The 26,578-nt window shown below is 47.9% G+C and overlaps 1 protein-coding gene across 4 annotated transcripts in view; it reads right to left on the bottom strand.

The window, feature by feature from the left end:
- The window catches only part of LOC146858422 (multidrug and toxin extrusion protein 2-like), a 541,481-nt gene that overhangs the window by 178,516 nt on the left and 336,387 nt on the right, over positions 1-26,578 (bottom strand). For all 4 annotated transcript variants that reach the window (XM_085649339.1, XM_085649341.1, XM_085649340.1 and 1 more), the window contains exons 2-3: positions 21,063-21,164; positions 7,494-7,562 (exon numbers count right to left, since the gene is read on the bottom strand). In XM_085649339.1, coding sequence (XP_085505465.1) covers positions 7,494-7,562; positions 21,063-21,164 — 171 coding nt within the window. The remainder of the gene's footprint in view (positions 1-7,493; positions 7,563-21,062; positions 21,165-26,578) is intronic.

Genomic DNA, 26,578 nt, shown 5'->3' with positions numbered 1-26,578 from the left:
GCAGAGGAAACAGGAACCCCCACTCCAGGGAGTCGAACGCTTTGGTGGCGTCCAGCAGCACCGCCGCAGCCTTAACATGTGGGGCCAAATAGTGCAGTACACCGAAGAGGGTGCGGAGGTTGTGGGACGTCGATCGGCCCGGTATAAAGCCCGACTGATCCGGGCGGATCATCAGGGGCAACACCGGCTGTAGCCGAGTTGCGAGCATTTTCGCAAAGATCTTAGCGTCAGTGTTGATTAATGATAACGGCCTGTAGGAGTCGCATTGCTGGGCATCCTTGTCCGGTTTCAGGAGGGTAATGATGACAGCCTCCCTCATGGAGTCTGGGAGTATACCTGACTCGACCGCCTCTGCATATACTGCCAACAGCCGGGGGCCAGGAGGTCTGCGTATTCCTTGTAAAACTGCGCCGGGAGGCCGTCCGGTCCCGGCGCCTTACCGGCTGCTAATGACCCAATTGCCTCCCGTACATCGTCTGCCTCAAATGGTCGATCGTAGTAACCTTTTTGGTGCGCATTAAACCATATAAGCTGTATCGTATCAAAATAGTCAGACAGCTCCGCCTGTGGGGGGGCTGCCCGAGCCCTATACAAGTCCCTGTAAAACGTCCGGAAGGTATCTAGTATTTCCGGAGGGGTGTACACGGTATCACCACCCGCAGTCATCACTGAAGAGACAAAAGGAGAGGGCCGTTGTGAGCGCAGCAGGAGGGCGAGCGTTCTGCCCGGGCGATCCCCCTCCCCATATCTGCGGGCCACAGCATGCTTAGTCAGGAATTTCAGCTCCCTGTCGGCCTCCGTCTGATATTCAGTGAGCGTGGCGCGAGTGTCCGCCAACGTGGCAGTCGAAGAGTCCGAACAGTACTGCACCTCCAGTGAGTGCAGGCGATCTTCCAATTTACCGAGCGCACCCCTGATAGTTTTTAGGACTTTGGCCTGCCTCGCAATGCAGTGGCCCCTTATCACCACCTTAAACGCGTCCCACAAGGTGCCCAACGACGTCACGGAACCCTCATTGTGCTCAAAGTAGTCAAGTATGTGTTGATGGATATCCTCCCGAAACACCGGGTCTGACAGGGCCTGTGGCGGCAGTCGCCACGTGAAGGGCGTGATGTATGGCTTGGGGACACGCAGAGTTAGCTCGACAGGGGAGTGGTCTGAGAGGGTGCGCGCCTTGTGAGCGACTGCAGACACCCAAGCATGGACCTGCGGGGTCAAGAGCCAAAAGTCCAAGCGGGACCAGGCTCCTCTGTGCGGGGTGAAGCAGGTGCCTTCCCTAACCGCTGGATGCAATACCCGCCATGAGTTCAGTAGATTATAATCTGCCATTAGGCCGCGTATGAGACCTGCAGCTTGCGGGTGACGCGCGAGCAGCCCCCTCCCTATCCAGGTCCAGCGACAGCACAGCATTGAAATCTCCTCCCCACATGCAAGCCCCTCCGCCCAGTGATTGTGCCAGGTGCCAGACGTGACGGAAAAACCCAGGGTCATCTGAGTTGGGGCCATATGTATTAACTAACGTCATCGGCATGTGAAATAGTTTCCCAGTCAGTATGATGTAGCGCCCCTCAGTGTCAGCAGTTACCTTAAATGTTTGCCAAGGGAGGCCTTTACGGATAAGAATAGCCACTCCCCGGGAATAGCTGGAGCTGCCGGAGGTGTGTATCTCGCCCCAACTAGCACCTCGAAGCTTGTCCCCGGCGTTGCGAGGCAAATGAGTTTCCTGTAGGAAACATATGTCAATTTGGTGTCGTGACAAATGTGCATGAGTCAAGCGTATCTTGCGGTGGTCGTTAAGACCGCGGATGTTCCATGTAAGGCAGTGCAACTCGGTCAGGGAGGCATATATGTGTGTGTCCCATACAGTGGCGAGGTTACCAATGTCTCACGTACCAGGGCCCACAGGGGATCCCCCCGCTGTCTCTTCCCGGGGATCGGCAACCATATAGAGGCAGCCTGTGGCAAGGCCGCGTCGTCACGTCGTGGTGTAGTCAGAAAACGCAGTGTGGTAGTAACAACCAACAATAACCAGAACCCCCCTCCACCCACTCCAACCCCCCAATCAGGTTGAGATACATTCCCCCCCCGCCACCCCACCCAACAATAAATGTCACGTAACAGTATCTCGGGAATCATCCCACAGGGCGTGGGGTCACCGGCTCACTCCCCCGTCTAAAAGCGACAGGGTGGCCGAACATTGCTGCCTTTTGTTAACGCAGTACAACAACCTACAGCAAAGGAGGCCCAACATTCCTCCCCCCGCACCGCTCCGTGAGGCAGTCGCAAAGTGAGCCGTGTTACGTCGAGCCAGTTCTCACAGGTCCGGGACAGATCCCTCGGCCCCTGCAGGCCCCATGGACCACCAGATGCGGCTACAGGCCGCGTACCTGACAGTCACGGCGACCAGCGTTTCAGCACATCTCAAAGTGATAGTGCGCGGTGTCATTCAGTGTCGCTCAACTGGCCCAGCGGAGGAGTGCCTTGCTCATCTCGCCGCTCACGCTGCGAGCATTCTGCCTGCCTCGCAAATTTGAGCGCATCCGCCGCGGCCGTAAAGATCATTGGCTTCCCTTTGTGGTGTATCCGCAACTTGGCCGGGTATAACATGGCATACTTAGTCCCCAACTTTTGAAATATTTTTTTAGCCGGTATAAATTCTCGCCTCGCAGCCTGCACCGCCTGCGTAAAATCCGGAAATAGGGAGATGGCCATATTTTGAAATCGGAGCTCACCTTTTTCACGCGCCAACCTCAGGATGGTATCTCTGTCTCGGTAGTTCAGAACCCGTGCCAGAATCGGTCGTGGCGGAGCTCCAGGCACAGGTCGCGGCCCCAGCGTGCGGTGCGCCCGCTCGACCAGGAACATGGCCGACAGGTCCGCCCCAAACAGTTCGCGGAACATTCCTTCAACGAATTGTTCCATGTTTCCAATGTTCGTGGATTCCGCAATGCCAATAATACGCACATTATTTCTTCGGGAACGGGCTTCCAAGTCCTCGTTGCGCCCTCTTATCACCTCCAGGACCTTGTCCATGCGTAGTAACCTCTCCTGGGTGTCTCCGAGGCCCTCCTCGCATTCGGTAATGCGCGCCTACGCCGCAGCAATCAGCTCCTCGTGCTGGTCTACCTTATGGGATATGCCATCAAGCCGCTGGGCCATGGAGTCGAGCTTGCCATCGATTTCCTTGAGGCAGCCCTTTAGGTCGTGGAAAATGCTTCGGACATCATCCTCCGGTGTTGGGTCTAGCTGCGTTTCAGGGACCACATTCGGCGATGGCGGAACCGCCACAGCGCCGCGGGAAGCCTGCTTCTCAAAGTGGAGCTTCCGCTGCTTGGTGTCCGACTTCCCCATGTCGCCTCCGAGGGGTCTTCACACACCGGCACCAATGAAGGGGGGTAGCTGGTACGCCGCAGGCCACGGGCCCCACCCAGCGCCCGGAACGTAGAGGTCAGGTATTCGCCACTCCAAGCGGCCCTCACGCACCTCGGGGGACCTCTACAGGTAGGCCAGGCCCAGCCAGCTCTCGGCTCACCCAGGTCGCGGGTCGGCACCAGCCACGCATCAGTCGCGGGCTCACCGCGGTCAGGCAGCAGCCCGGGGAGTCACCCGGCCTCTCACGCTCTTCCTGCCACCGCCTCATGGCGCCGCAGACCCTCAGAGGCCCGGGCACGGATTACACAGGCCAGACAGCCGGAGTCCCCTCGTCGCAGGTGTGGATCGGGCCTCGCCGACCAGTGGTCGCAGCGTCCGTCGTCCGTCGCCTCACGCCAGCAGGAGCATCGGCCCAATCATCTGCGCAGATCGCGGCCACGCCGGCAAGGCCCAGGCAGTCAGTCCGTCAGGCCAGCACACAACGCGCTCCAGCTCCGCCGCGAAGGCCGTTCACAGCCCAGCAGGGGCCTGCCGCTTCACCTCAGGTTCCAATCGCAGGGCAGCCCGCGCTCTGCAGGCGCCCACGCTAGTCTCTGCGCGCCTGTCGGTCAGCGGCCCGCGACCAGGGCCCCGCGTAGCAGATGTCGCCGCCCAGCGCGGCGCCTCCCAGCCGCCGGATCCGCTAGGGCACGTATCTCCGGATTCCCGCAGCCGATTCCTGCCGCAGGAGCACCGCTGGGATCCTCGGCATCTGGGCACCTCCCGCCGTATCTTCCCTGCACAAAAATCAAGGCAGAGACCGGATGGGCTGACGGATTAGTTGTCCGGCCGGCAGAGCCCCGTTACACGGCGGCCATCTTGCAGCTCGGCTCGGCCACGCCCCCCGGGATATGAGATTCTTAATTTGAGATTCTCCTTCAAGTTATATTTTCCTCTCGGTGGAGAGAAGTTACCAGAAAACCCCAACTTTTGTTGTCATAATGCAGAGAGGCCCATGAAGAAGAAAAAGATGAGGAGACAGACAAGTAGGATCTATCTGACGAGAGGTGAGTAATTTGAAAATGCGATTTCCTCTTATATCGGCAATTGTAAGCCTTCAATAGTGATGTCACCTCCTGTTGCATATCTCTCCAAGAAATAGGAGGAATATGTGACCTATGACCCCTATCTCAGACTTCATGAAGATACTTCTACATAGAGGTTGAGGAAAAAACATGATGAGAGTGCTTAACTATGACAGTAGTAGCGAGGTCTACAAACACACTGACAACTAGAAATCAATCAGAGTGTGAAAACATACCTATATTTATCCACAGGACATTAGCAGGGGAAAATACTGCCTGAATAAAACATGGAACAATTTACCCGACAGTACCCCACAGACAGAGTAAAAAATCACTTGTCTTTCTTTTCTTTACGAAAATTAAAGGTATAAACCCTCACAATCCTGTGTTGTTCCCAATCAACCAGAATCAATCGTAATATCAGGCACAGAGAATGGGTCCTCACCTCTCACTTAACATGGAATATGCCATGGGGTTCTGTAAGAACTACCTAGAGAGGGGCATGCTGTGAAAGTAACAGCAAGATGAGGTAAGTGTTCGCCATCGAACATTATGGGTCCATCACCCAGTAGTGTAGGCATCTAAGGGCGTTGTCCCCCCGTGAACCGCCACAAACTCTAAAGTTTATGTAAATGCTTGACATGCTTTTGGTGCTGCTCTCTTTAAATTGCATCACAGGTCAGGTTAATTACTGCTTGAGGGCGGAGGAGAGTTTGATTGGTAACAGGAAGGTTTTCAACGAGGTCTAGAAGCGAAGTGTGAATATCAGGCTGGACTGGTGTCATACTCAGCTCAACATGTGCACTTGAAGTTTCTCTAACCGGTACAATGTTGCGGTGCGGGGGGGGGGGAGGAATACAGCCACAGCTCCTCGGTCTCCTTTAGAGTGCAAGGTTCGACTGCCAAAACCAATCCTGACACTGCCTTCATGTTGTTTACTAACACAAACAGCATGAGAGGAGCGTCTGGATTGGTCCAAGTGCAGGCCGATAGGCCTCTAGCCCAGCAGCAGCGCTGGGGATGTAGCTTCACTGAACATGACCAATTACTGTGTTGCTTTACTCTAAAGTCATACAGGTATTGGTCATGTTCTGCTGTCTATTGCACTATAACCAGTGTATATTTTGTAAGAAGAACATACGTGCCAGGGCTCTCGTAAGGAGGCCACTGCAGCTTGCACCACACATTGCCCCTGCTATGCTGCCAATGTTAGTAACAACATAACTACTAACCATTCCGCTTCTACAAGTGGTCTATAAGTATGGTTAGGGCAGCGGGGCGTGGCTGAGCTTGATGGCGGACGTGCCTCCCTCAAGCTCTTCAGCTTAGCCTAACCATCGGAATCCATCCTCACCGGTGGCACCCCGTGGGGGCGCTATAACAGTGCGGGCGCTCTGTGAGCTGCGCCACTTCCTGGCAGATATCCTTGCTCCGGTCTCAAAGTGCTGCAGGAGCCCTGAGTCCCGACGCCATATATCCACTTGCAACATGGTGGCGCCCATCCCCTGTTGGAACTGCGTGAGCATGGAACGCTCCTCTCAAGAGGGAGCGACGGGCCCGACTCTCCAACTCATGAGGAGTTGCGGGGGGCTCCCCACCTGTTGGAGCAATCCCCTGAAAAGTTGTACTTGCAGCAGGAATTAACTTGTACCAGCTCGGGGGATAAGTCCTGATAGCCGCGAGGAGCCCTGCAGTACCAGCCCCGCAATCCCAGAAGCGGGGAGGCGCTGATCTTGGTGTCAAAGTGCTGTTGGCCCCCGGGGAGGTGGAAACGGTCACGAGGGCTGGTGGCTGCGCTCCTGTCCCAGCCCCTGTCTCATTCCACGATCAAGATGTGGCCACTGTTGGCCCCTGGGGAGGTGAAGGAGGTCGAGGGAGCTGATGGCAGCGATCTCGTCCCTGCCCATATTGTGGCGCAGCGATCTGGTTGAGACCCAGGACTGAATATGGCTGCCGGACCAAAGGCCATTGGACTCCTGGTCTCCCCATTCCACCCTGATCAGGGCCTAATGAAATACTATGGGCTCTGGGAGGCCCGCGATGTGAGGGGCTCTCCCAGGGTGGTCCGAGGGGTGCTGTGGCGCAGTTGTATCTGGTGCCATAATCGAGAAGTGGGGCACCGTCTGAGGACTGCAGCCCTGCGATGCCCTACCTTCACCCAGTGTTCTTCTCGTCTTGTGGGGCCAGGCCTGGGCATTGTGGTGTGGAGGTCCCTGTTGAATTGCTAGCGAGGCCTTCATGGTGCAAGTAGTCACTTCGAGGAGAAGGTAGACCACATTTGATCTCGGCTGATTGTTGCTGACACAGCGGGTACCGGAGGTGGGACGACAGCCTGGGTAGACACAAGTGTCCTCCTAGCACCTCAGCCAAGGCTGTATTGACCCCCCGCACTACGGGCAGATTGAGTTCAGCCGCTGGGACACAGCTGCCAGCCCCGCGCAGATGGTCTCCCTAGCCCCCAATGCCATAGGAGGGTGAAGGAGGGAGAGCAGACCCTCGCCACATTTAAAAATTTGGACTATGTGTTGGCAGCAATAGAACACTCCAGGATCACCATGGAGGATAGATCTGGAGCCCTAGCCACAGACCTGAACTTCCTCTGGGATGACCAGCGCAAGCTTGCGAACAGAGTCACAGACGTCCAGAAAACCCTTTCTGCCCTACAACCACTCACAAAGGATCATCAGGCAGCAATCCGGGACCTACAACGTCGTGTAACACAGTTGGAGACTAGAGCAGATGACTTGGAGGGTCACTCCCAGTGGAGCAATATTCAGATTCTGGGGCTGCTAGAGGGAATTTGAGAGGTCGGACCCCACTGCCTACCTATAGGCTTGGTTCAAAACATTCACCCCATCCTTACACCTCCGGGCTCCCCCTCACATGATGCTTGTGAAACTCCTTCACTTCAAGGACAGAGATGCTGTGCTTGACAGGTCCCTTGCAGGTAGAAGATACGTTTAAATGCACTACAACATACCTGGCAACTCAAAAATCATTGCCGGCAGAAAAGCGATCACAAAATAAAATATAAGAAAATATCATGACAGTATTCACCTGTGATATGAGTGTGTCAGTTGCTGCAGAGAATCCGACTCCCAAAGAGAAACCCAGGACGGCCATGACCTGGAAACAAACACAGCTGTAATTAAATCAGAGGCAAGTGCTCAAAGTAATAATTCACCATATACAGAGGATATTTGTTTCAGTGGTTAAGTTGTTGATTGTCAACAAGGTCTGAGCAGATTTATCTCCTGACCAACAAAGTAGAGTAACCTCTCTGTGCCCCAGTGTTCAAAACTGATTTATTTTTTCAAAAGATCTCTTTATTAAGAATTTTATGATAGCATCAGCATTAGTTAGCAATAGCACTGTCTTTCACCTTATAATAAATTCAAGAACTGCCTGTAGCCTTCCTACCGATTGCGTACACCCCGTCTTGTTTCACTGTGTATCCTCTCCAATCATACACAATTTTTGAAGCTAACATGCACCAATCCATGCCTCTCTTCCATGCCTCGAAGTCCTGGGCCTGCTTTTGCTACATTCCTCTTCACCACCATGAAGCCCAGTGTCATACATGTCCGCTGTGCCTTGCCGACCCCCGTTCACCCCATATATTAAGAACACATTGATTGGCAGAGACGTTAGTTCCCCTCCCCTGCACCCTCAGCAGACATTCCACAATGCTCTATCAGAAGTCCCTTATCAGAGGGCAGTCTCAAAGGATATGGAAGAAGGATCCAGTTTGCCCACAATCTTGTAAGCACAGCTCAGTGGTAGCCCTCCCTGATTGTATGGCTACCTTTCTTGGGGAACCAAGGGCCTCCTCCCATTCCCCATTGTCAAGACTACCCAGAGGCTGCTCCCTTTCTCCTCACAAATGTTGTAGGACATCAGGGGTATGTCAATGAGGTGGGTTTCTTGGGCATGGGATCCCCCAACAGCCTGTCCTCTAACCCATCGTCAACACCACTCTAAGCGCTACCGGAGTTGCAAATACCTATAAGACTCTGAAGGTGTTAAATTGTATTCTGGCTGTTAAGTTTGACAGGGGGTCCTGAACCCAGACATCCCCCACTGTAGAAATGCCAATGAGGTCCCACTGGGCAAACCCTAGTTGCTTCGGTAGGAAACATAGGGGTAGATTTTCAAAATGTTGCACTTGGTTAGCATCACAAAAGTGATGGTAGCCAGCACAAAAAGATTTTTTACCAATTTAAATTCCAGCGCAAAACTCGCTTTGCGTTACTTAGCACCAAGGGTGCGTTACATGGGACCCATGCCACCACCCATGCCTTTTGATGCAAAACCCCCTATCTACATACAAATGTAGACAGGGTTTAGCGCCAAAAGCTAATGCTACTTCAAGGGAGGCATTAACAGGGGAAGCGTTTTGGTTCCTAATTTATTTTCTGGCTTTGCATGGGTTCTGCAGTGTGCAGGACACATACAAAGTAGTACAACTGTTTAAACTTGTCTAGGCATAGGATTCTGTACATGAAGGGTCCTCTTCCTATACAAAACCTATGCTAGGCTTAGACGCGCACCCTAGCGCTATGGAGCTAAGGTGTGTGTCTGGTGCACGGCAGCTGAAATCAGTGCCAGCACTAGGGAAAGTGGAGAAGGGTGCCAAATCCCTGTAGATATTGTGCTCTCCCACTCCCTCCCTGTCACACAACGCAGTGGGGGTTGCCCTGCATTGCGTGTCTTTTTAAAAAATATGGCCCATATTATCTCTGCATCCCAAAGAGAAGTTGATTGCATAACAGTGTTCTTCCACCTCAGGTATGATGTAACTTCTTTCCAGAGTTTAACCACCGCCCTGGGAGCGTCAGGCAAGCAGGTCAATTTCATACCACCATATAGGGTCTCTGGATACCCCTGCCCACCTATTACATATCTGTCCATTTGGAGAACTGGTTCTGTCTGTGGCATGAACGCCCAGTCATTAACCGTGCTTATCTGTGCCGCACAGTAATATTTCTTCATGCCTCCATCGTACCAACCTCTTGTAAGTTTGGGCAGTGCAATACTCGCTGGGCCTCTATCACACCGCAGCGATCACATCTCTGCCTCAACCACCATAAATTAGGTCTTGGGAACCTTAGAGCATATAAGAAACATGACAGTGATATCATTTTAAAGTGCGCCACTACACCCAGCAGGAAAAGTGGCAAGGACCGTCAGTGCCTCACATCTCTTCGTAATTAGTCTAATAGTGGGGCCAGGTTGCGCTTGAAAAAAAGGTCTGTGTCAGTTCTAATGTATATCCCAAAGTAGCGGAGGCTAGTCTGCACCACAGTCACCCTGCAGTCTGGTGGCAGACGCAGAACATCCCGCCAGAGCGGGTAGATTAAAGCCTTGCGCCAGTTGATAGTATATCCAGATTATTTACCAAAATTAGTGATGATCTGCATCTGTTTAGCCATCTTCAAATCTGGGTCAGCAACCTAAAGAAGCATGTCATCCGCATACAGTGATATTCTATTTTCCCATGGACCCCTCATTGCAATCCTCTGACCAACGGATCCTGGCATATACATGCTGCCAAAGACTCCAATGCCAGAGTAAAAATCATTGGGGACAGGGGACAGCCCTGCCTGGTACCCCACAGAAGTTTAACCACCTGGGAATAAATCCCATTTACCTTGACTCTGGCCAGTGGGCCACTGGAGAGTAGGAGGACCTAATGTATTGGCCAAAACTGCAAAGATTAAGTCCTATTTAGCTGTATCAAATGCTATTTTGACCTTCGGTGACAGCACCAGTGCCTTTTCCCTTAAGTTGGTCCTCTGACCCAGTACTCCGTACAGGAAACTGGGTATTAAGTCTGGCACTTTGGTGGGGTATAACTCCTGACTGATCTGGGTGGATCAGTGAGCAGATTACTTTTTAGATCCTCGTCGCTAGTACTTTGCCCAATATTTTGACCTCAGCATTCAAAACGATATAGGTCTATACGAGGGGCACTCCTCGGGGGGCTTTCCCTTCTTGTGTATCATCAGTACAGTGGCAAGTCTTTGGTCCTGGGGCAGAGATCCCCACTGTTTACTCACCTTGTACATAGCGACGAGCAGTGAGGCAAGCTTAGTTGCCATCATTTTGTAAAGCTCGATTGGCAGTCCATTCAGAGACAAGCCCTTCCCGGACCGCATCTCCCTCCCCACTGCCACCAAATATAAATATCAGCTTTTAGAAATTTCAGATCATCGCCTGATAATCTCAGGTGTATGGCAGACATGTGTGTCCTCTGCAATTTTGGTCACCGCTGGGGCAGTATACCTGAGCGTAAGAGGCTGCTAACTTCCATGCTATACACTCCCTTTCCCTGACAAGCTCCCCTATCTCTGTTTTGATCTCCAAGAACTAGTTTCTTAACTGATCCCTCTCCCATAGCGAGGCCAGAAGCTTGCCAGTTGTATTCCTGACTTTATACAGGCAGTGAGCCGTAGCACCATGCACTGCCTAGGCGGCCTCAGTATCCAGGACGTTATATTCCCGTCGCATCAGCGCTAAAGTATATTGCGCTCCCAATCCCATCTCTGTCATGAGGAGGCACTCCAACTCCAGTATGTCCCACTCTAGCTCGTCAAGTCTGGCTCTACAGTCTCTGTTGAACCCAGATATAAGGGAGAGCACCAGGCCCCTGACCACCGTTTTATAAGCATCCCACACCAAGATGAGGTTGTCTTTAAAATAGCGATCTGTACTTTCAGTGAGGCCCTCCGTATCATGCGTTGTTTCAGATACCATGAGTTTATCTGCTGGATCGCCCCGCTAGCAACAGGCTGGCAAAGTACCGAACAGGAGAGTATTGTCGGACCTGTTGGTGTCATGTGAGAAGGAAATCAATGCAGGAGAGGCTCCCTGTTACCGTGGTGTATTGCCATCCCCTCGGGTTATGTGTAAGCCCCCCACGACCGCAACTGCTGCTCATTTTCTCAAGTCTCTCTTGGAGTGTCCCATGTTGCTCCTGCCACTTCATTTCATGGCACCTGAGGACGTTGCAATGCCCGTCATCCACCCACTGGCCACCGCCCCTCAAGCCAGTTCCAGGCCTTATGCGGGGTCGCAAAGTGCCAATTATTTTCCTCCGCCACCACCCTCAGCTTCGCCAGAAATATCATGGAATATTTGAGGTCTTGCTGTCGCAGAATCCATTTCACCTCATCAAAACTGCTGCGGAGCTTCTGAACTTTGAGGATAAAGTCAAGGAAGGTGCTGATGGGAGCATTTCCGTACCGAAGAGGCTGCCCTCGACAAGCAGCCTGTAATATAGTGTCTCAATCCCTTTGATTGAATATGCAGGCAATGAATGTGCGCGGTATGGTGCTTAGCATCAGGGATGGCCAGGGATCCTGTGTGCGTGCTCAATAGAGAAAAAATTAGAGAGGCCCTTCTATTGAAGCGGGTTCAGGATGGAATCCCCCAGAAAGAGGTCCATTTCTGGCCTCCTGCTCTCTCTGGGACCTCTACAACCCTGCTGTTATTTCTTCTGAAGTGACCTTCGATGTCCTCCTGCATGGCCCCTGCAGTTGCCACATCTGCTTGAAGTCTGCCCATTTGGTCTCCTGAGGGTCTACATCTCCATCGGGAGTGCTGCAATCAAATCCTCCCTCTGCTTCACTGTCTCTCCCATCTTGCGCAGATCTGCCCTGATGAGTGTAACTTCCAAAGTGACTGAGTCACTTTTTTCCCTCACAGGAGGCCCGGGACCACCTGTATCATCTCCATAATGTCCCCTAGCCATCTCGTTAAGCAGAGCATATCTATTACGAGTTTGCTGAGTGGCCGGTCGGTGTGACTGCATAGGTCTTGCAGTGATGGACAATGTATTTCTGTATATATCGGTGCCTGTTTGTACAGTCTGACTGTATATGTGTCGAATGCACACATATGCATGATATATGTAGAAAAATACCACATGCCAATTGACTGAGTCCGACCCATATGTGGGCAGTCCCAGAAATGGGATTATGGTACCAAAGCACTTACCTGTATTTCGTCACAGGCAGGGTCCGTCCAACTCATAATATGGACGGAGGTTTTGCGCCTCTGTACCACCCAATGGAGGCTGCCTTCCCCTGACGGCGACCCTGGCGGTCGGCGGTGTGCTGGCAGTGCCGGCCATTCGACAGCGGTCTTCAAAAAGTCAATTTGCCCAACTCGTAATACAGCAGATGGCTGATCGTGGTCGGATCGCCACCGCGGGACAGCAGTGCACCGACCGCCAAACTTATAATAAGCCCATAAGTTACCAAGGTGCCAGACATAGACATTAAAGAGAGGGGTGGCTAGCTGATCTGATTATGACTGTGGATGGATTGAAGCGAAGATGCATTTTTGCTCCTTCACTTTTTTACCTTTGTCTAAGTGACTTTCTTAAACATCTTTCCTCTATTAACAATTGTTCTCCAAAAGTAGAAAATGTAAGTGCATTTCTCTTTTATACCTTGACAATTCCATTTTATTAGATCTAACTCCAGTTGATTTGCGAAGAAATGTAAATGTTTTATATGATTACACAGTGGGACATGTTTGGAAAATCAATATGGAGAAAACCTAAATTGTGTTTTTTAATCAAGAACAACAGAGCATACTGCTAGAAATGGGGGATAATGTATCGAGTCGTGTGAATATCTACTTCTATTTAGTTAGAATCCTGTGTCAAAACCTAAATGTAAACTCCACATTGGACATGTAAGCTCGAAAGCTTTATCTCATGGTAGAGCAATAAATACCTTCCATAAAGCAATTAGGAAACTGTATTTTAAACATCTTATACAGATATGTATGAACACAATTTCGCCTACACTGTTCTACAGGATAAGATTTAGCCCCACAAACATTGGTCTTTATGTTTTTTTAAAAAGCATGGGGAACATCCTAAGCTAATTTTTCCGTAGCATTTAGCATACCAGTTCAGGCTCTGCGATTAGAAGTGGGCGGGCCTATATTATGTTTTGCTCTGCATAGTGCGCTGGAGGTGTATTTTACACTCCAGAACAGGATCTTTAATTATTAAAGAAAGAATTGTGTTTAGATAGAAAAGGGCATGAATATTCTCAAACTGCATCATGATTTATCAATTTTGGAAATTAGCTATGATTACCTATTAGCCTGGACATATATCCATCTTAGACTTGTTATAAAAAGATTAATTCCCTTCATTAGCTATAATTATGATAAATTGCACTGCTCATCATTGAAAAATGTAATGTTATTGCAAGTGCCTCGCTATTGGGCAAGATGCCACTATATTTTATTATTGGCTATTGAGCATAACATTAGAAGAACTATATTCATGCTTCTGGCAGACAAAATGCACATTGCTGCAGTTTTAGGAGCTTGAAGTGGGATTCCTGCTGAGCTTGCCTTTTATGTAACAGTGGAATAGGGAACCCGGACCACATATACTTTAGGTGTTGACTTGTACATTTTCGTGCTAGTTTTCTAGATCCCTATTTGAATTATTCGGGAGTGTACAATGCATGGAATATCTCAGCTCTATTTGTATCATCAACTAATGAAAAGCTATGTTATCGTATCTAAATATATCTACTAAGCCATAAATCTGCTCTTCACTGCACTGCACTATTATGGATGGAAAACGGCACTGCACTATTATGGATAGAAAACGGCACTGCACTATAATAGATGGCTGTCTTGCACAGTACTCCTTTTTAGGTCTCGCCTGAGCCAGCGCTTTAGCGCTGCTCTCGCGAGAGCTTTTGTAAATGGGGGATTTGGAAGTGCAAACTAGTGCTGTCAGGCCTCCAAATACAGTGCATGTGCACCGGGCGCGCGCATCATTTGGCAGCCTGTGTCATTCATTTCGCGGCCGCTTTGATGTTCTCAGGGATTTGGAAGTGCAAACTAGTGCTTTCAGGCCTCCAAATACAGTGCATGTGCGCCGGGCGCGCGCACCATTTGGCAGCCTGTGTCATTCATTTTGCGGCCGCTTTGATGTTCTCAGTGAGCCGCGCGGCCACTGAGAACATCAAAGCGGCCGCGAAAGTGCTCACCATATGCCAGCCTGCGTGCCTCTCTCCCCTACCCCCTCCCTTATCCCACTTCCTGCTTGTTTTTTTTAACTGCAACATGTTTTTGTCAATGTTTGGAAAAGGAATCATGTGCAAGTAACACATATATAAACACATATTTTAATTCACACACACAAAAGGGCACACAATCCAGCTGCATAAAGCAAAACAAGCATTGGCAAAGCCAACAAGTCTGACTTGTATGTGCTAACACATGTAGTACAGGTATGCACACATGCAATTTGCATGCAATAGCCTCCTTAGGTCAAATCTTGTGTCTTTGCCAATGCTTGTTTGATCCAGCAGACACATTTCAGTACCAGTATCCTGGAAACAATGGTCCTTCTCAGGCAGGTTATGTTAGAAGATTTACCGCCTACTGGTGGCCTTAAAGGTCCTGTGCTTGCGAGCCGTCAGTGTGTGTTTACTTCAGATCCAACTCCTCCTGCATTCGTCCACTCCAGGTTTGGCAGCAGGCTTGGTGTCACTGTGCTGAGAGAAGACAGCAGAGTACTGGCCTCACCTCCTTCATCATTAGTGCTCCCCGCGAGCCACGACAGAGGGAGATGCGGAAGCCGACGAGAGCGCACGCCACTGGCTTGCTTGAAGGGAGCCCGTTTTCAGTGACTGTGGGCGCGTGATTTGTACAATTAGATGCAACTTGAAACGATTCCGCTCTCTGAACACTCATTCGATTTTATGATACTGGCAACGGAGGAGTGACCTGACATAATTTTGTTGCGTTTCCTTAGCAGCACAAAAACAGAGGCCTTCAATTTAAAGGAATAGCTGAATTATTTATTACCCAAGTCAGCAGTTCTCATTACCGACCTCGGAAGGCTGATTGGCTGATACAGCTAAGAGTTTGATGGCTTTCAAATCCGTGATTAAACTACTTCGAACCCGCTCATAGACCCACCAAGCAATCTAGGCCTTTTGTTTTTTTGCATATTTATAAAGCGCGAACTCGACCCGAAGGTATCGGAGCGCTTTACACGAGCACCGTATTTACATTGGCACGGGGAGATTAAGTGTTTTGCCCAGAATCACAGGATGTGTATACGACCCCGCAGACTGGATTGGTGATGCAGAATAAACCAGTTTTCCTACCATGTCTTGCTCATCATATCTTTGTAATATGTACTCGCATATAGTTTAGCAACATTAGGGATTACCCCATATGCCTCTGTGTTTTCAAGGCAGATAAAGAGAATAAGTGACATTTGAGATGGCAGTGGTTATCCTGATGTGTAGGGGTGATGGTGGTGGGGTCTTAGTGATATAAAGCAGACATATAGCTTGTCTGCTACAAATTCACCAGGAGCACTTTAAAAAAAATTCTTTTACCAGGAGCACTTTGCATGGGTTGAAGCCAAATGTGAGTACATGCAGCAATAGTGGGGCTTCCTGAGTGGGTGCTTGTGGCCCCTGAGGAAAAGACAACCTTTCAAAATGTACAGGCTGTTACATAATGTGAGGACCAGCATTAGGGCAGAGGTCTTTAAAATCTTGAACAAGTAGTTGATTGGACCTTCCAGTAGTCATTTTTCCAGGCTAGTGGTTCTGGGATTAAAAGGAGCTTCTGTGAACCATAGAGAACTTACTTCAGTCATGGATGTTCATCCAAAGTGATAGCCTCATTGACAAGTTAGTGTGTGCCAAACTGAACAGCACCTTTCATTTGAATTATACATCATACATTCTACAGCAATGTATAACGTCTCAGAATTTTCACTCACCTTATGGAAATAAATATATGCACTTTATAACTTTCCAGATTATATTGAAATTGTTGATAGCACTACATGACAAATGTTTAACATCGGCATGTACTCCACAGGTGAATAATGTATTGTGAGGAGAAGCTTTAGTTTTTCACACTTGTTTTGGCAATAGGACTTTAATTTAAGCCACAACCTATTTGGAACGTATGTGTGCAACTTCCTCTAATAGAGATCAGACTTTACCTTGTTTGCATGAAGTACTGTTGCACTTACACCTTTACTGGAAGCTACAGTGTGCACTGTATATCTTTCACCACACTGAATCAGACTTGTCTCCATTACTACACTGTTTCTAATTCATAAATATACCCATGTACATATCATCAATCTATGCTGTATATATTTGTGGACCCGTATTACCTACTTTGTTTTTCAAAAAATGATCCAGCTGTTTATTTAATAATTTGAGGAACAGTATGTTGGTTGATGTCATCAGTGATGTCAATGCATGGCGGGGCGTAAGTAAAATATATACTTTGAGGTTTATTTAAATGTTAGATTTGGTCTTATGCCAATGCCTAACTGTAATGTCACTTTCACCTTTGTTTTTTTTAAGCTGACTCCACCATGGCCCTGCAACCCTCCCAAAAGGAAGTCCGGGGATATTTGCAAAAATAAACACTGGGAACCAACATATTAAGTACTGTTTTTGTAAAAGAAAAATATATAGTGTTTCATACTTTTTAAAACCCTTTTTTTCGCTTTGTTTATTTTTTATACAAGTCTTTGTGTTCTATTTGCAGGTGTTGTTCCATGGCCCATGTATAAAGTCTTCAATTAACTTCAACACAAACCTCAACCTTATGACAGCGTTTGCAGTACATCCTGAAATGCTGCATGTGTTCTTGTTTTTCTTGTTGTAGCACTTCCTCTGGAGCAGTAATTCTCTTTCTACTGCTCACTTCTTCTGCGTCTCTGCACACACTATGTGGTTTGTCTGCATAGCCCTCAATAGCCCTCAGGTGCCTCCAGATTCTGCTAGTTCCCATTGAATATTAGGAAGTCTTAATTGTGTGGAGAGGTTTCTGGCACAAAGTGCAAGTAACCTCCTAAACATTGGTTTTCTTTTCTCACCAGCTGGAAGCTCGAAAATGAGCCTGACCTTCCTTCTTGTGGTGCTGCTGAAGTAAATCTGGGAGAACACTGATGTCATCATTTTCAGATGGTATTCTTTGCACAGGGTTGGTGGAAGATGCAGTTGTTTTCTGCTGTTCTCTAGTTTTATCTGAGGCCCCAAAGGCTTTGGATTGCGTTTCCTGCAGTCTCTCTCTCTTAAACACCAGTCAAGTAATGGTGGTTAGCAAAATCATTTGAGATTGTTTCTAAAGGCTGTGGGCTTTTTTTCGAGTAGTGTCATCTGAAAAGCCAATGGTTGCTTTCATTTTTATTTCTTTTTGACCTCCCATAAGGTTTTGATGTACCAGAGAATCAATAGCACCCATTAGAGGATCCTGCGGCAATTCCGTGTGACTTTACTTCCAGTTTCGAGGCCCGTGGATTACAGGGGACCTGGAACATCTTCAAACAATTGAGCTCACTATGAAGGGGAGGTTTTATTGAAAGTGTAAGCATAGAAGTTTCCTTACAGGCTCAAATATGAAATTTATGTGAAAGTATTTAGTGAAATGTCTGTATTTGTAAGTTGAAACACCATCTCATTGGCCCATTTCATTACTTTGATGTATACTCACAAAGTTCCCACCCTCTTACTATTAGAAGGGAGTGGCAGTTCATGCAGTTCACATCCCGTCTAGTTTGTGCTGCCATTTTCTTTGCTTTTAGCTAATTTATTTGGGGAGTACATCAAAAACAGAAAATGGAACCTGGAGGACAAGTGCCAGTACACCACTCAGGTGATGAAGGCGATTGTCAGGAGGACCCACGCACCACCACACAATCTGATGTGTGGTACTTGTTCATCACCCTGTGAGAAAAAAGTCTCCTCAAAAATAGTAACCTGTAGCCTCTGTGGCAAGCAGTTCCCAGTGATCCTGCAAAGAGGTATTCTCTTGCCACCTCTAACAGGATGCAGTGCTTGAGAACCTAGCACACCCGACACACACAGACCAGGTAATAAAGGCCTCTGATTTCCAGTGGAAATAACGGGTCCATTCCATACCCATGTACCACATGCATGAAATAGGTATGGGGCTATTTTGACAATAGTACAGCTGGTGGTGGGGGTTTTAGTGTGAGGAAGGCCACCGTAGCTGAAGGGTGAGCTGGGGATAGCATTACTGCTACCACCTTTTTTCAGGAGGACAGATGAAGAGACAGTAGTTTCCTGCAGCCCCCTATCACCAAACTAGGTTCCTGGTCTATATTTTCCAAGCTCAAGATTGGTGGGTTCGGAATTTCTAAACCTGGTAATCTTGGGCGAGAAAACAATAGGTCTCAGAGTGGCCTGGAGTGGTATAAAACATCTCCACCAGGAGTACAAGTCAGGACCACTTAGTGCTGTAGCGCATGGGCCAATCCTCCTCTGACGCAGAACTTTACACAAACTATAGAGCCGAACTCAATTAGATCAGTCAGTCAGTCAGAGCATCTTTTTTCAGCAGTAAGTCATAAAAGCATAAAACTATTCTACATACAAATGTTATAAGTTAAATAAAAACATATATATCAGCTAAGCAAATACAGACCATAAAACATAATAATTTCTTATAAAACTTGAAATACATGTAATAATTGTATAAAGATAATAATTCATACCTTTTTCTAATACCCAAGTCTTTCTTTATAGTTTAGAACTGCATAACATACCTCTTTCGTGGGGAGTTTTTGCAAAAACTCTAGGGCTAACCAATATAGTGTAACATTTGCCCTACATAGCACTGGTGCAAGATAAACCAACCTTGGATAAGAATATGAAGTGCAAAATATTATATAGTAGCAAGTGCTCTGAGACCATACATTATTACATGTCAAGGTGGTGAATCTCGAGATCAAGAACATTGCTCTGGAAAGGCCACCTTAAAATGATCATACTTAGCCTGACATAAGTAAGAAGAAGATGACATATTGGGTCAATCCTTTTGCTTTAAAGAACTCTCATCCACCAGGGGTACCCCTTGGTGGCATGCTTCATCATGGAGTTGCTTCCCAGGGCGTGCTACAATCTATGAGGCACAAGAGCACTTTGTTGGAAAAGGAATAGAATTGTGAGTGGGGGTAGGGTTACTCTTTAAAAATACCCGCTTGGTAGCCCTCATGTGTCATTCTGGGTGTCAGTTAGTATAATTAATTACAGGCAAAGTTAGGAAGTCCCAGGGCTCTAGTTACCCCTACTTCCTCTAAAGGTAAACAGGGTTTTGCCACTTATGTTCCTAAATGCTCCTGGCTTTCGTCAGGACTGATTATTCTACCACAATCCAATGCATATTTAGCTGGTGAATTTACCATACATATGTTAAGCACAACTAAACTACCTACTTGGTGTCCGTAAGTGGGTAAATATTAAGGCACATAATATTGCTCCAAAGGGCCATGGAGGAGAGGCATGCCTGTTGTCACACAGATTCCAAGGTCCCCGCCTGGCCTGCTCACTTAAAATAGCTCTGTCTGTGCCTGGATGTTCTTTAAAGCAAAAAAGGATTTTTTGCTCCTTAGGTCTATGGGAGGGTTCTCAGATTGATCGAATCAAGTTAGGGTCTATAGTTTGTATGAACAGGTAGATACAGACATCAGAAACCTTTGACCAGGTGGTCCATCTTCCAAAGGGCCATCAGTTCACTGCAACAGTCATCACTCCCTATTTAGGATGTTCCTGTCACTAGATTTCCCAACCTGAAACTATCATGCAAGGTGTAGCTATATCACTCAATGGCTCCCATACACAAAGAGAATACTACATGTGCATCAGTGTCATTGATTATTATTATTTTTTTTAAATAAACCCTCACTTTGGCAGATTATTCTAGGAAAACACAAAACTTTGCAAAGCGGGTGCATCAAGCTTGACGGATCTTCCCCAAGGCTTTGCTGCCTTCAGTGAATATGTCACAGTGGTAGGTAGCTCCACTGAAAGAAGAAATAGGCTCACCTGCTAGGAAGGATATCTATGTATTGCAAGCAGGTTTCTGCTGGAAATTTTGAGGTGATGGCCTTGGGTGACATGGCAGATGTGCTTAATTTGTAAAAGAATAAGTGCTGGGCCCAAAGTTTTGTTCAAACCCCTGCGGCCGGCAATGTAAAATGTTGGGGTAACAAATACCAAGGGTGCTCAGTCTTCATTTCACCTCATGCCTCTTTAATCCACCGCCAGACACATCCTGCCTCTTTATCTCAATCTCTCAGGTTATTTTTCATCCCTGCTTTCTCTCTTTGTCACTGTGTTTTCCTTTGTCTATCCCCTTTTTATGTGTTCTATATTCCCCTAGGTCACAGTCTGCTGAGGGAAAATGTAGTTGCCAGGCCCCAAAAACGAGTGCTGGTGGGCCTAAGCCGGAAGCCATTTGCTCAAATTAGGCGCTGACTGGCCTTAAGTGCACCATACTTCAATGAATTCCTTAAACACCCAATAGCACCGAGGTCAAGGAAGCTCGAATGTTGAGCTATACAAGAAATGCATACCCAACATAAAAGAGATGTTAAGGCTGATGCAGAATATTGTTCTGCTCCACATTTCACTAACAGCAGTTCCTATTGAAAATGAGAGAGTGAAACTTTCACCTTTTGCCGAGGGACAGCAATACCAAACTCGCACCCTCAAATAGTGTATGTTGGCACAAGACAAAAGGCCGTATATCCAGTAAGACTTCTAATTAATTATACAAAGCAAAATTAATACATACGTTATTAGCGAGAGTCACTGCATCTAACTCCTCTTTCCCTAGGTGGCCACAGAACATGGTGCTGACTAGAGTTAGCAGGAAAACTAGCATCTGTGATATGATCTGTTAGGGAAGAAAAGAATGATTGGCATTAATGGTTGCAGTACAAAAAACATCATTTTGTGTAAACTATAGAGCACTCAACTACCAACAGCGTGGACTTCACACAGAACAGGATACACAGTCGCTTTTTTAGTCTTCATTTTGTTATATATTGTAACAACACATTATACACACAAACACAGCACTAAAGAAATCAGTTATGGTCGAGTAATGGACTTTACATATAAGGGCCTGTAGGCTGACTCTCTGCAGGTATGTACCTAAACGAGCACTGACAAAGCCGGCAGATCTGGCCTTTTGGTATGACATTTAGCCTACACAGAATGGTTCTAACACACATGCCCACAATACACATGGAGGTGGCTGTTGTTATACACATACTCACGGGAGCGTGGTGGTGAATAGTGGTAGTGGTGGTGATAGTAGCAATGCTGGTGGTGCTGGTGGTGATAATGATAGTGGTGGTGAGGTTGATGGTGGCAATTGTGGTAGTGGTGACAGTGATAATAGTGGTGGTCACTGTTGTAGCAGAGGTGATGGTCATGTACAACACGTTACGTACCTTTGGAATTGATCTTTCTAGAGGAGACTTTATCTAACCACAGGTTCCTCGCTTCAGGGTACTCCTGAGGCATCAGACTGGATCCTTGCTACCACTTTACTTCGGCCCACACTGATCTCAGCTCATCACCGACCCTACCATTCTTATTACCTGTTAGCTTATGGAGGTCCTGCTGCTGCTGTGCCCCATCCCACTTGTGACTGCTTCACTGTATTTACACTCACAGCCCTCTATCACATGCTTGCTATGCGTTCAAGTCTTTTCAATGGTGAGTACCCAGTAGTTATTTTGTTGTGCTTGCTGGGCCGCTCAACTAGTATGAAGTGAGTAGAATACCATAGATAAATCCCCATGCACCAAACTGGATCCAGGAACTTATTTTATTTTAATTGAATGAATTTATGAATAAATATATCACTCAGTTCGGCTGAATTGAGTATAATGTAAAACAACCACTGGGCTACTTTATTTAAAAAAACAAAATATTCGTGTTGCTAAAATTAATTTGTTGCAGACAAGCCCTGCCTTATTGTAATCTCTTTCTCACTTGCATTGTGGCGTGCCCTATGCAAATGAGGGAATCTATTTGCCGCAGAGCCAGTGCCGTATTATAGGCGCATTAAGTAACAAGTAGAGGACCCAACCGTCACTTTTCTAGTACTGAAATGAATTGACCAGACTAGGATCATTCGCTTATTCGAATGTTTGTGAGCATTTATTAGCTTCTTTTTTAAACTTCTTTTAAATGATTCATTTAATTTGTAAAGCATGTCTAACCTTATGACACACCACCTTCACGGTAATTTACATGTACTTAATAGACATTATATACATCCAACATAAATGAAACTACATTCAATATATACATAGAACATAAATGGAAATACATTAAGGTTAAATCTAGTCACTTTTGAATACAACAACCTATTATTTAATTATACCATACTACTTTTGTGAATCAAATCAAAAGGTTGTTGGCTACTGGCTATACATTACTAAACAACAAGGGCAATTGATTTTGACTTGCTCCCTGCAGTGAATGCATTTATAGTAATTATGTTAACCCAGCAGTAATGGACACCGACGCATTTTGAGCCCCATCTTAGTTTTGAGGTTCTGCTCAGGGCTTATGGACTGGATTTAGTCTGGAAAGAAAAATCCAGAATATTTAATTTGAATTGATTCCACTCTTCATTAGTTTTTCACACTACATGTCTACTTCTTTACCTGCAATCCTCCTGTATTGGCTGCCCTTGCGGGTTTATTTTGAATCCTTATTTTTAAAGTGTCCAGCCTGTGGATAAGGCAATTCTAAATGCAGGGGGGGGAAACATGATTTAGCCTTTTGGTTGGCCTAACGGTAGTTTGTTCAAGTCTGGATGCATTGCATCTTTTTTGACGTACTTCATTTAATTTTGGAACGTGTGGTTTCAATTTAGAATGTCCCGTCCTATCAAAGCGGCTTATTTATTCAACTGGGCACTCTTTTCTAGATGATTGTCCTTTCGTTCTTGGGCTTATGTAACTGTAATAAATCAATGAAATGGGGTGTCAAGACTCCCTGTTACGGTGCCGCTGTTTGCGCTCTGTTTAATATGAACGTTTTAGCATTTTTTTTAAAGTTGTAAATCCACTTACTTATCAAAGATGTCAACTCACTTGGGAGTGTTTGAAAAGCAGCAGGGAATAGCAATAAATAGGAGGATTGATTTCCAATTTGTGAAGTCTTCCAGTCTATATCATACACATTCAAACGTTATTTCATGTTTTTTCCAAACATATTTAATACATTATGTGATGGAAAACTGCTTTACACAACAGGTCAGCCAACACATGTTTTGCCCACTGGCCCGCAAGCCAGAGCTTTTTCAAGGCTGAATCATTCCAAGAGTATATTTTTTAACAATCAAACAGGTGACACAATGGGGGCATGGCTTGGACAGCAAGCATGGCAGATGCAGCCTAGACGGCCCTGCATGTCCATGCCTTATAACCACCATTAATCCGACTAAATCCTGCTCAGAAGAGAACATCCACATACTCCGTGATCGCGCCAGCAGCAGGAGTACCTTGGTGTGGTGCGGCGGCACCCAAGGAGTGAACTACACATCGGAGCTGTGGAGGAGGCGGCGCCGGCCTGGACCTGCTGTGGGCCGTTCAGCGCTCAGTTCCTGTGCCTCCAGCAGGCTGTCATTAACTGCAGGACCTAAATGAGGTCCAAGAGGTGAGCGGAGGTGCCAGGCTTAAGTGGGCTGGGTGATTGCGACCCGGAGGCCACAGCGGACCAGCGGTGGGTACGGGCCCATATAATGGCAGTTACTGGACACCCGGGTTAATGCGCCTCGGTGGTGTGGCATCCCCTGACCTAGATAGGAGGAATATATGCATCTGAGTGAGGGGGCATTGGTGCATGGGCCATCACGCAGCCCACAAGGATCTCATGTGCGGAGTGCTCCTGACGTATTTATCCTTTCCCTCCTCCCAGCATCGAACATATTTCACGAGGAGGTGGAGTGCACGGTTGATGCCCACAATAGCGCTCGGAGGTGGAAGACAACTGCCACCAGCCGGCCATGTGCAGTACAGCGGCTGCGCTCATTCCAGCGCCGCATTTGGGAAGTGTGCTCCATCCTTGGGGCCCCGGCTGCGACGTTGGGACTTAATATCCGGCAATCTGGTGGGGGTGTGCTGTGGGTTGGTGGTCTGACGAGTCTGGTCCCATTACGGGGACTACTTGGAAGGCCATCACGGGCTGCGGAGGCGGCCGGGCTAGGCTCGGTGTGGCTTCTGTCTCTGGACGCGCCTGATTCCGAAAGGACCGGCCCATGGTGCTTCGCCAGGATGATACCAGCAACATACCTGAGTGATTCCCCAAGACTTACTGCGGTCCCTTCCGCTGACGGCAGGATCGCTTGGTTGCTGGATTCTTGAAGTCCCTGTGCTAGCCTCCCTCGTTTGTGATTATGTGTATTGACAAACCTAGAGGTGCAAACTCCAAGCAGAGCACCCTCGACCATTACGCCACATCTCTGGGGGGCACCACCCGGGGGGAAACAGGGCGCGCAGTGCCAGATATCACAGCACTTCTAGCGGCGATCAACGAGGCACGAGATAAACTTGACATTAATATCAGTGCGGTGGGCTCCGAAGTCTCCTTCCTGCGTCAGGATCTTCGGTAGGCGGTGGACTGTATCACGGAGGCAGAGGCGTGGGTGTCAACCATTGAAGACACTGTGACCACACTACAGTCAACAAGCTTACGGTGGTGTCGGAAGAGCTTGCATCCCGGTGGAAGATACTGCGTGCCATGCATGGGTTTCCCTGAGGGATGTGAAGTCACCTCTATGATCCGCTTTATTACACGGTGGCTTACAGACCTCATATCAGAAGATATGTTATCCACCTGCTTTGTGGTGATGAGATCCCACCGAGCGCTGACGAAGAAGCCTCCCCCAGGAGAAAGACCAGTGATTGCCAAGCTACTGAATTATGCCGATCGGGACGCTGCCTTACAATTTGCTAGATCACACAAAGACAAACTCCTATTCGATTCAAGGCCCATAATGATCTTCCTGGACTACACCCTCCTAGTGCAACAGCAAAGGCAATCTTTTGCGGCGGCAAAGTGTAGGCTACGGGACCTCAACATGCAGTAAATGCTCCTATACTCGGCCCGGATGCGCATCATATTCAATTCCAAGTCCCACTTCTTCGACACACGGAGGCTGTCTTTGCCTGGACGGATGAGCGGACCCACCTAAAGCCACACATGCCACCATCGCTCGAGTTGGACTCCTCCCGGGGCTCACAAGGGAACAGATCACAACAGACTAAATCCAAGAGGCGACACATATCTGGCTCCAATCGGCGGTCCTCCAGCCCAGAACGGGCATCTTGACTCTGCTTGGCCGACACAGTTCCATGATCGTCATTGTGCACTAACTAAGACAAAACGCAAAAATTCTGCTCCTCACTGAACACTTGAGTTGACGTGGATGCCCAGCCATGGGGCTGACTTGCCCAGGACATTTGCACCTCATGTTAATGTTTTGTGGGTGGGTTAGGTACTATTGACGGGGGTGCCCTGTGCCCCCCTGTTGGGAACCCAGGTTTCCCTTTGTCGTGACAGATGCTCCTTGTTTATGGCAGTATCAGGGGGAGGGAGGTAGGGGGGTGTTAGGGGAGGGTTTCTCATTAGAATGGTTTCAGTTTTCCCACACGCACAGACTCGTTACCTAGACTCAGATGCATCATTTACAGAAATCACATGCACAGATGCCGGATGACGACACAAGCAGGTACTTCACCACTCGGGGGCTTAACCGTTGTATTCTGGAATGTCAAGGGGCTACTTAATAAAATCAGAAGGGGCGCTATCCTTCACCAGGCTAAGCGAAACAAGGCTGACATCCTGCTCCTACAGGAAACTCATCTCCGAAGCACCAAAACTCAGTTTGGCCAGATTTGGGTATTATACCATATATCATGCAGCTATCACTAGGGGATCCCGAGGGACTGCCATTCTCATACATCGCTGTGTCCCTTTTGTACATACAAAGCACTGGGGGGATCCAGGGGGACTGCATTTCATATTAACTGGCACATTAAATGGAGAGCATGTCACCATTGGTAGTATTTATGCTCCCCCTCCCCTAGGGAAAACCTTTAGAGATAAGATTTCCCAGAGGGTCTGATACTCCTGAGTGGGGACTGGAACGCTGTTATGTTCCCACTAGACGGACAGCGCAGGTCTGACCGTGACTCCCCAGCAGGCCTATCCAACTGAACCTCCTGGCTACTACGCTGGACTGGTCAGACATCTGGCGCAAATATCATCCCGCTAAACTAAGCT

Source organism: Triturus cristatus, chromosome 3_2 (genome assembly GCF_964204655.1).
Source record: "Triturus cristatus chromosome 3_2, aTriCri1.1, whole genome shotgun sequence".
NCBI lineage: Eukaryota > Metazoa > Chordata > Amphibia > Caudata > Salamandridae > Triturus > Triturus cristatus.
This window is presented reverse-complemented; position numbering and strand designations above follow the sequence as displayed.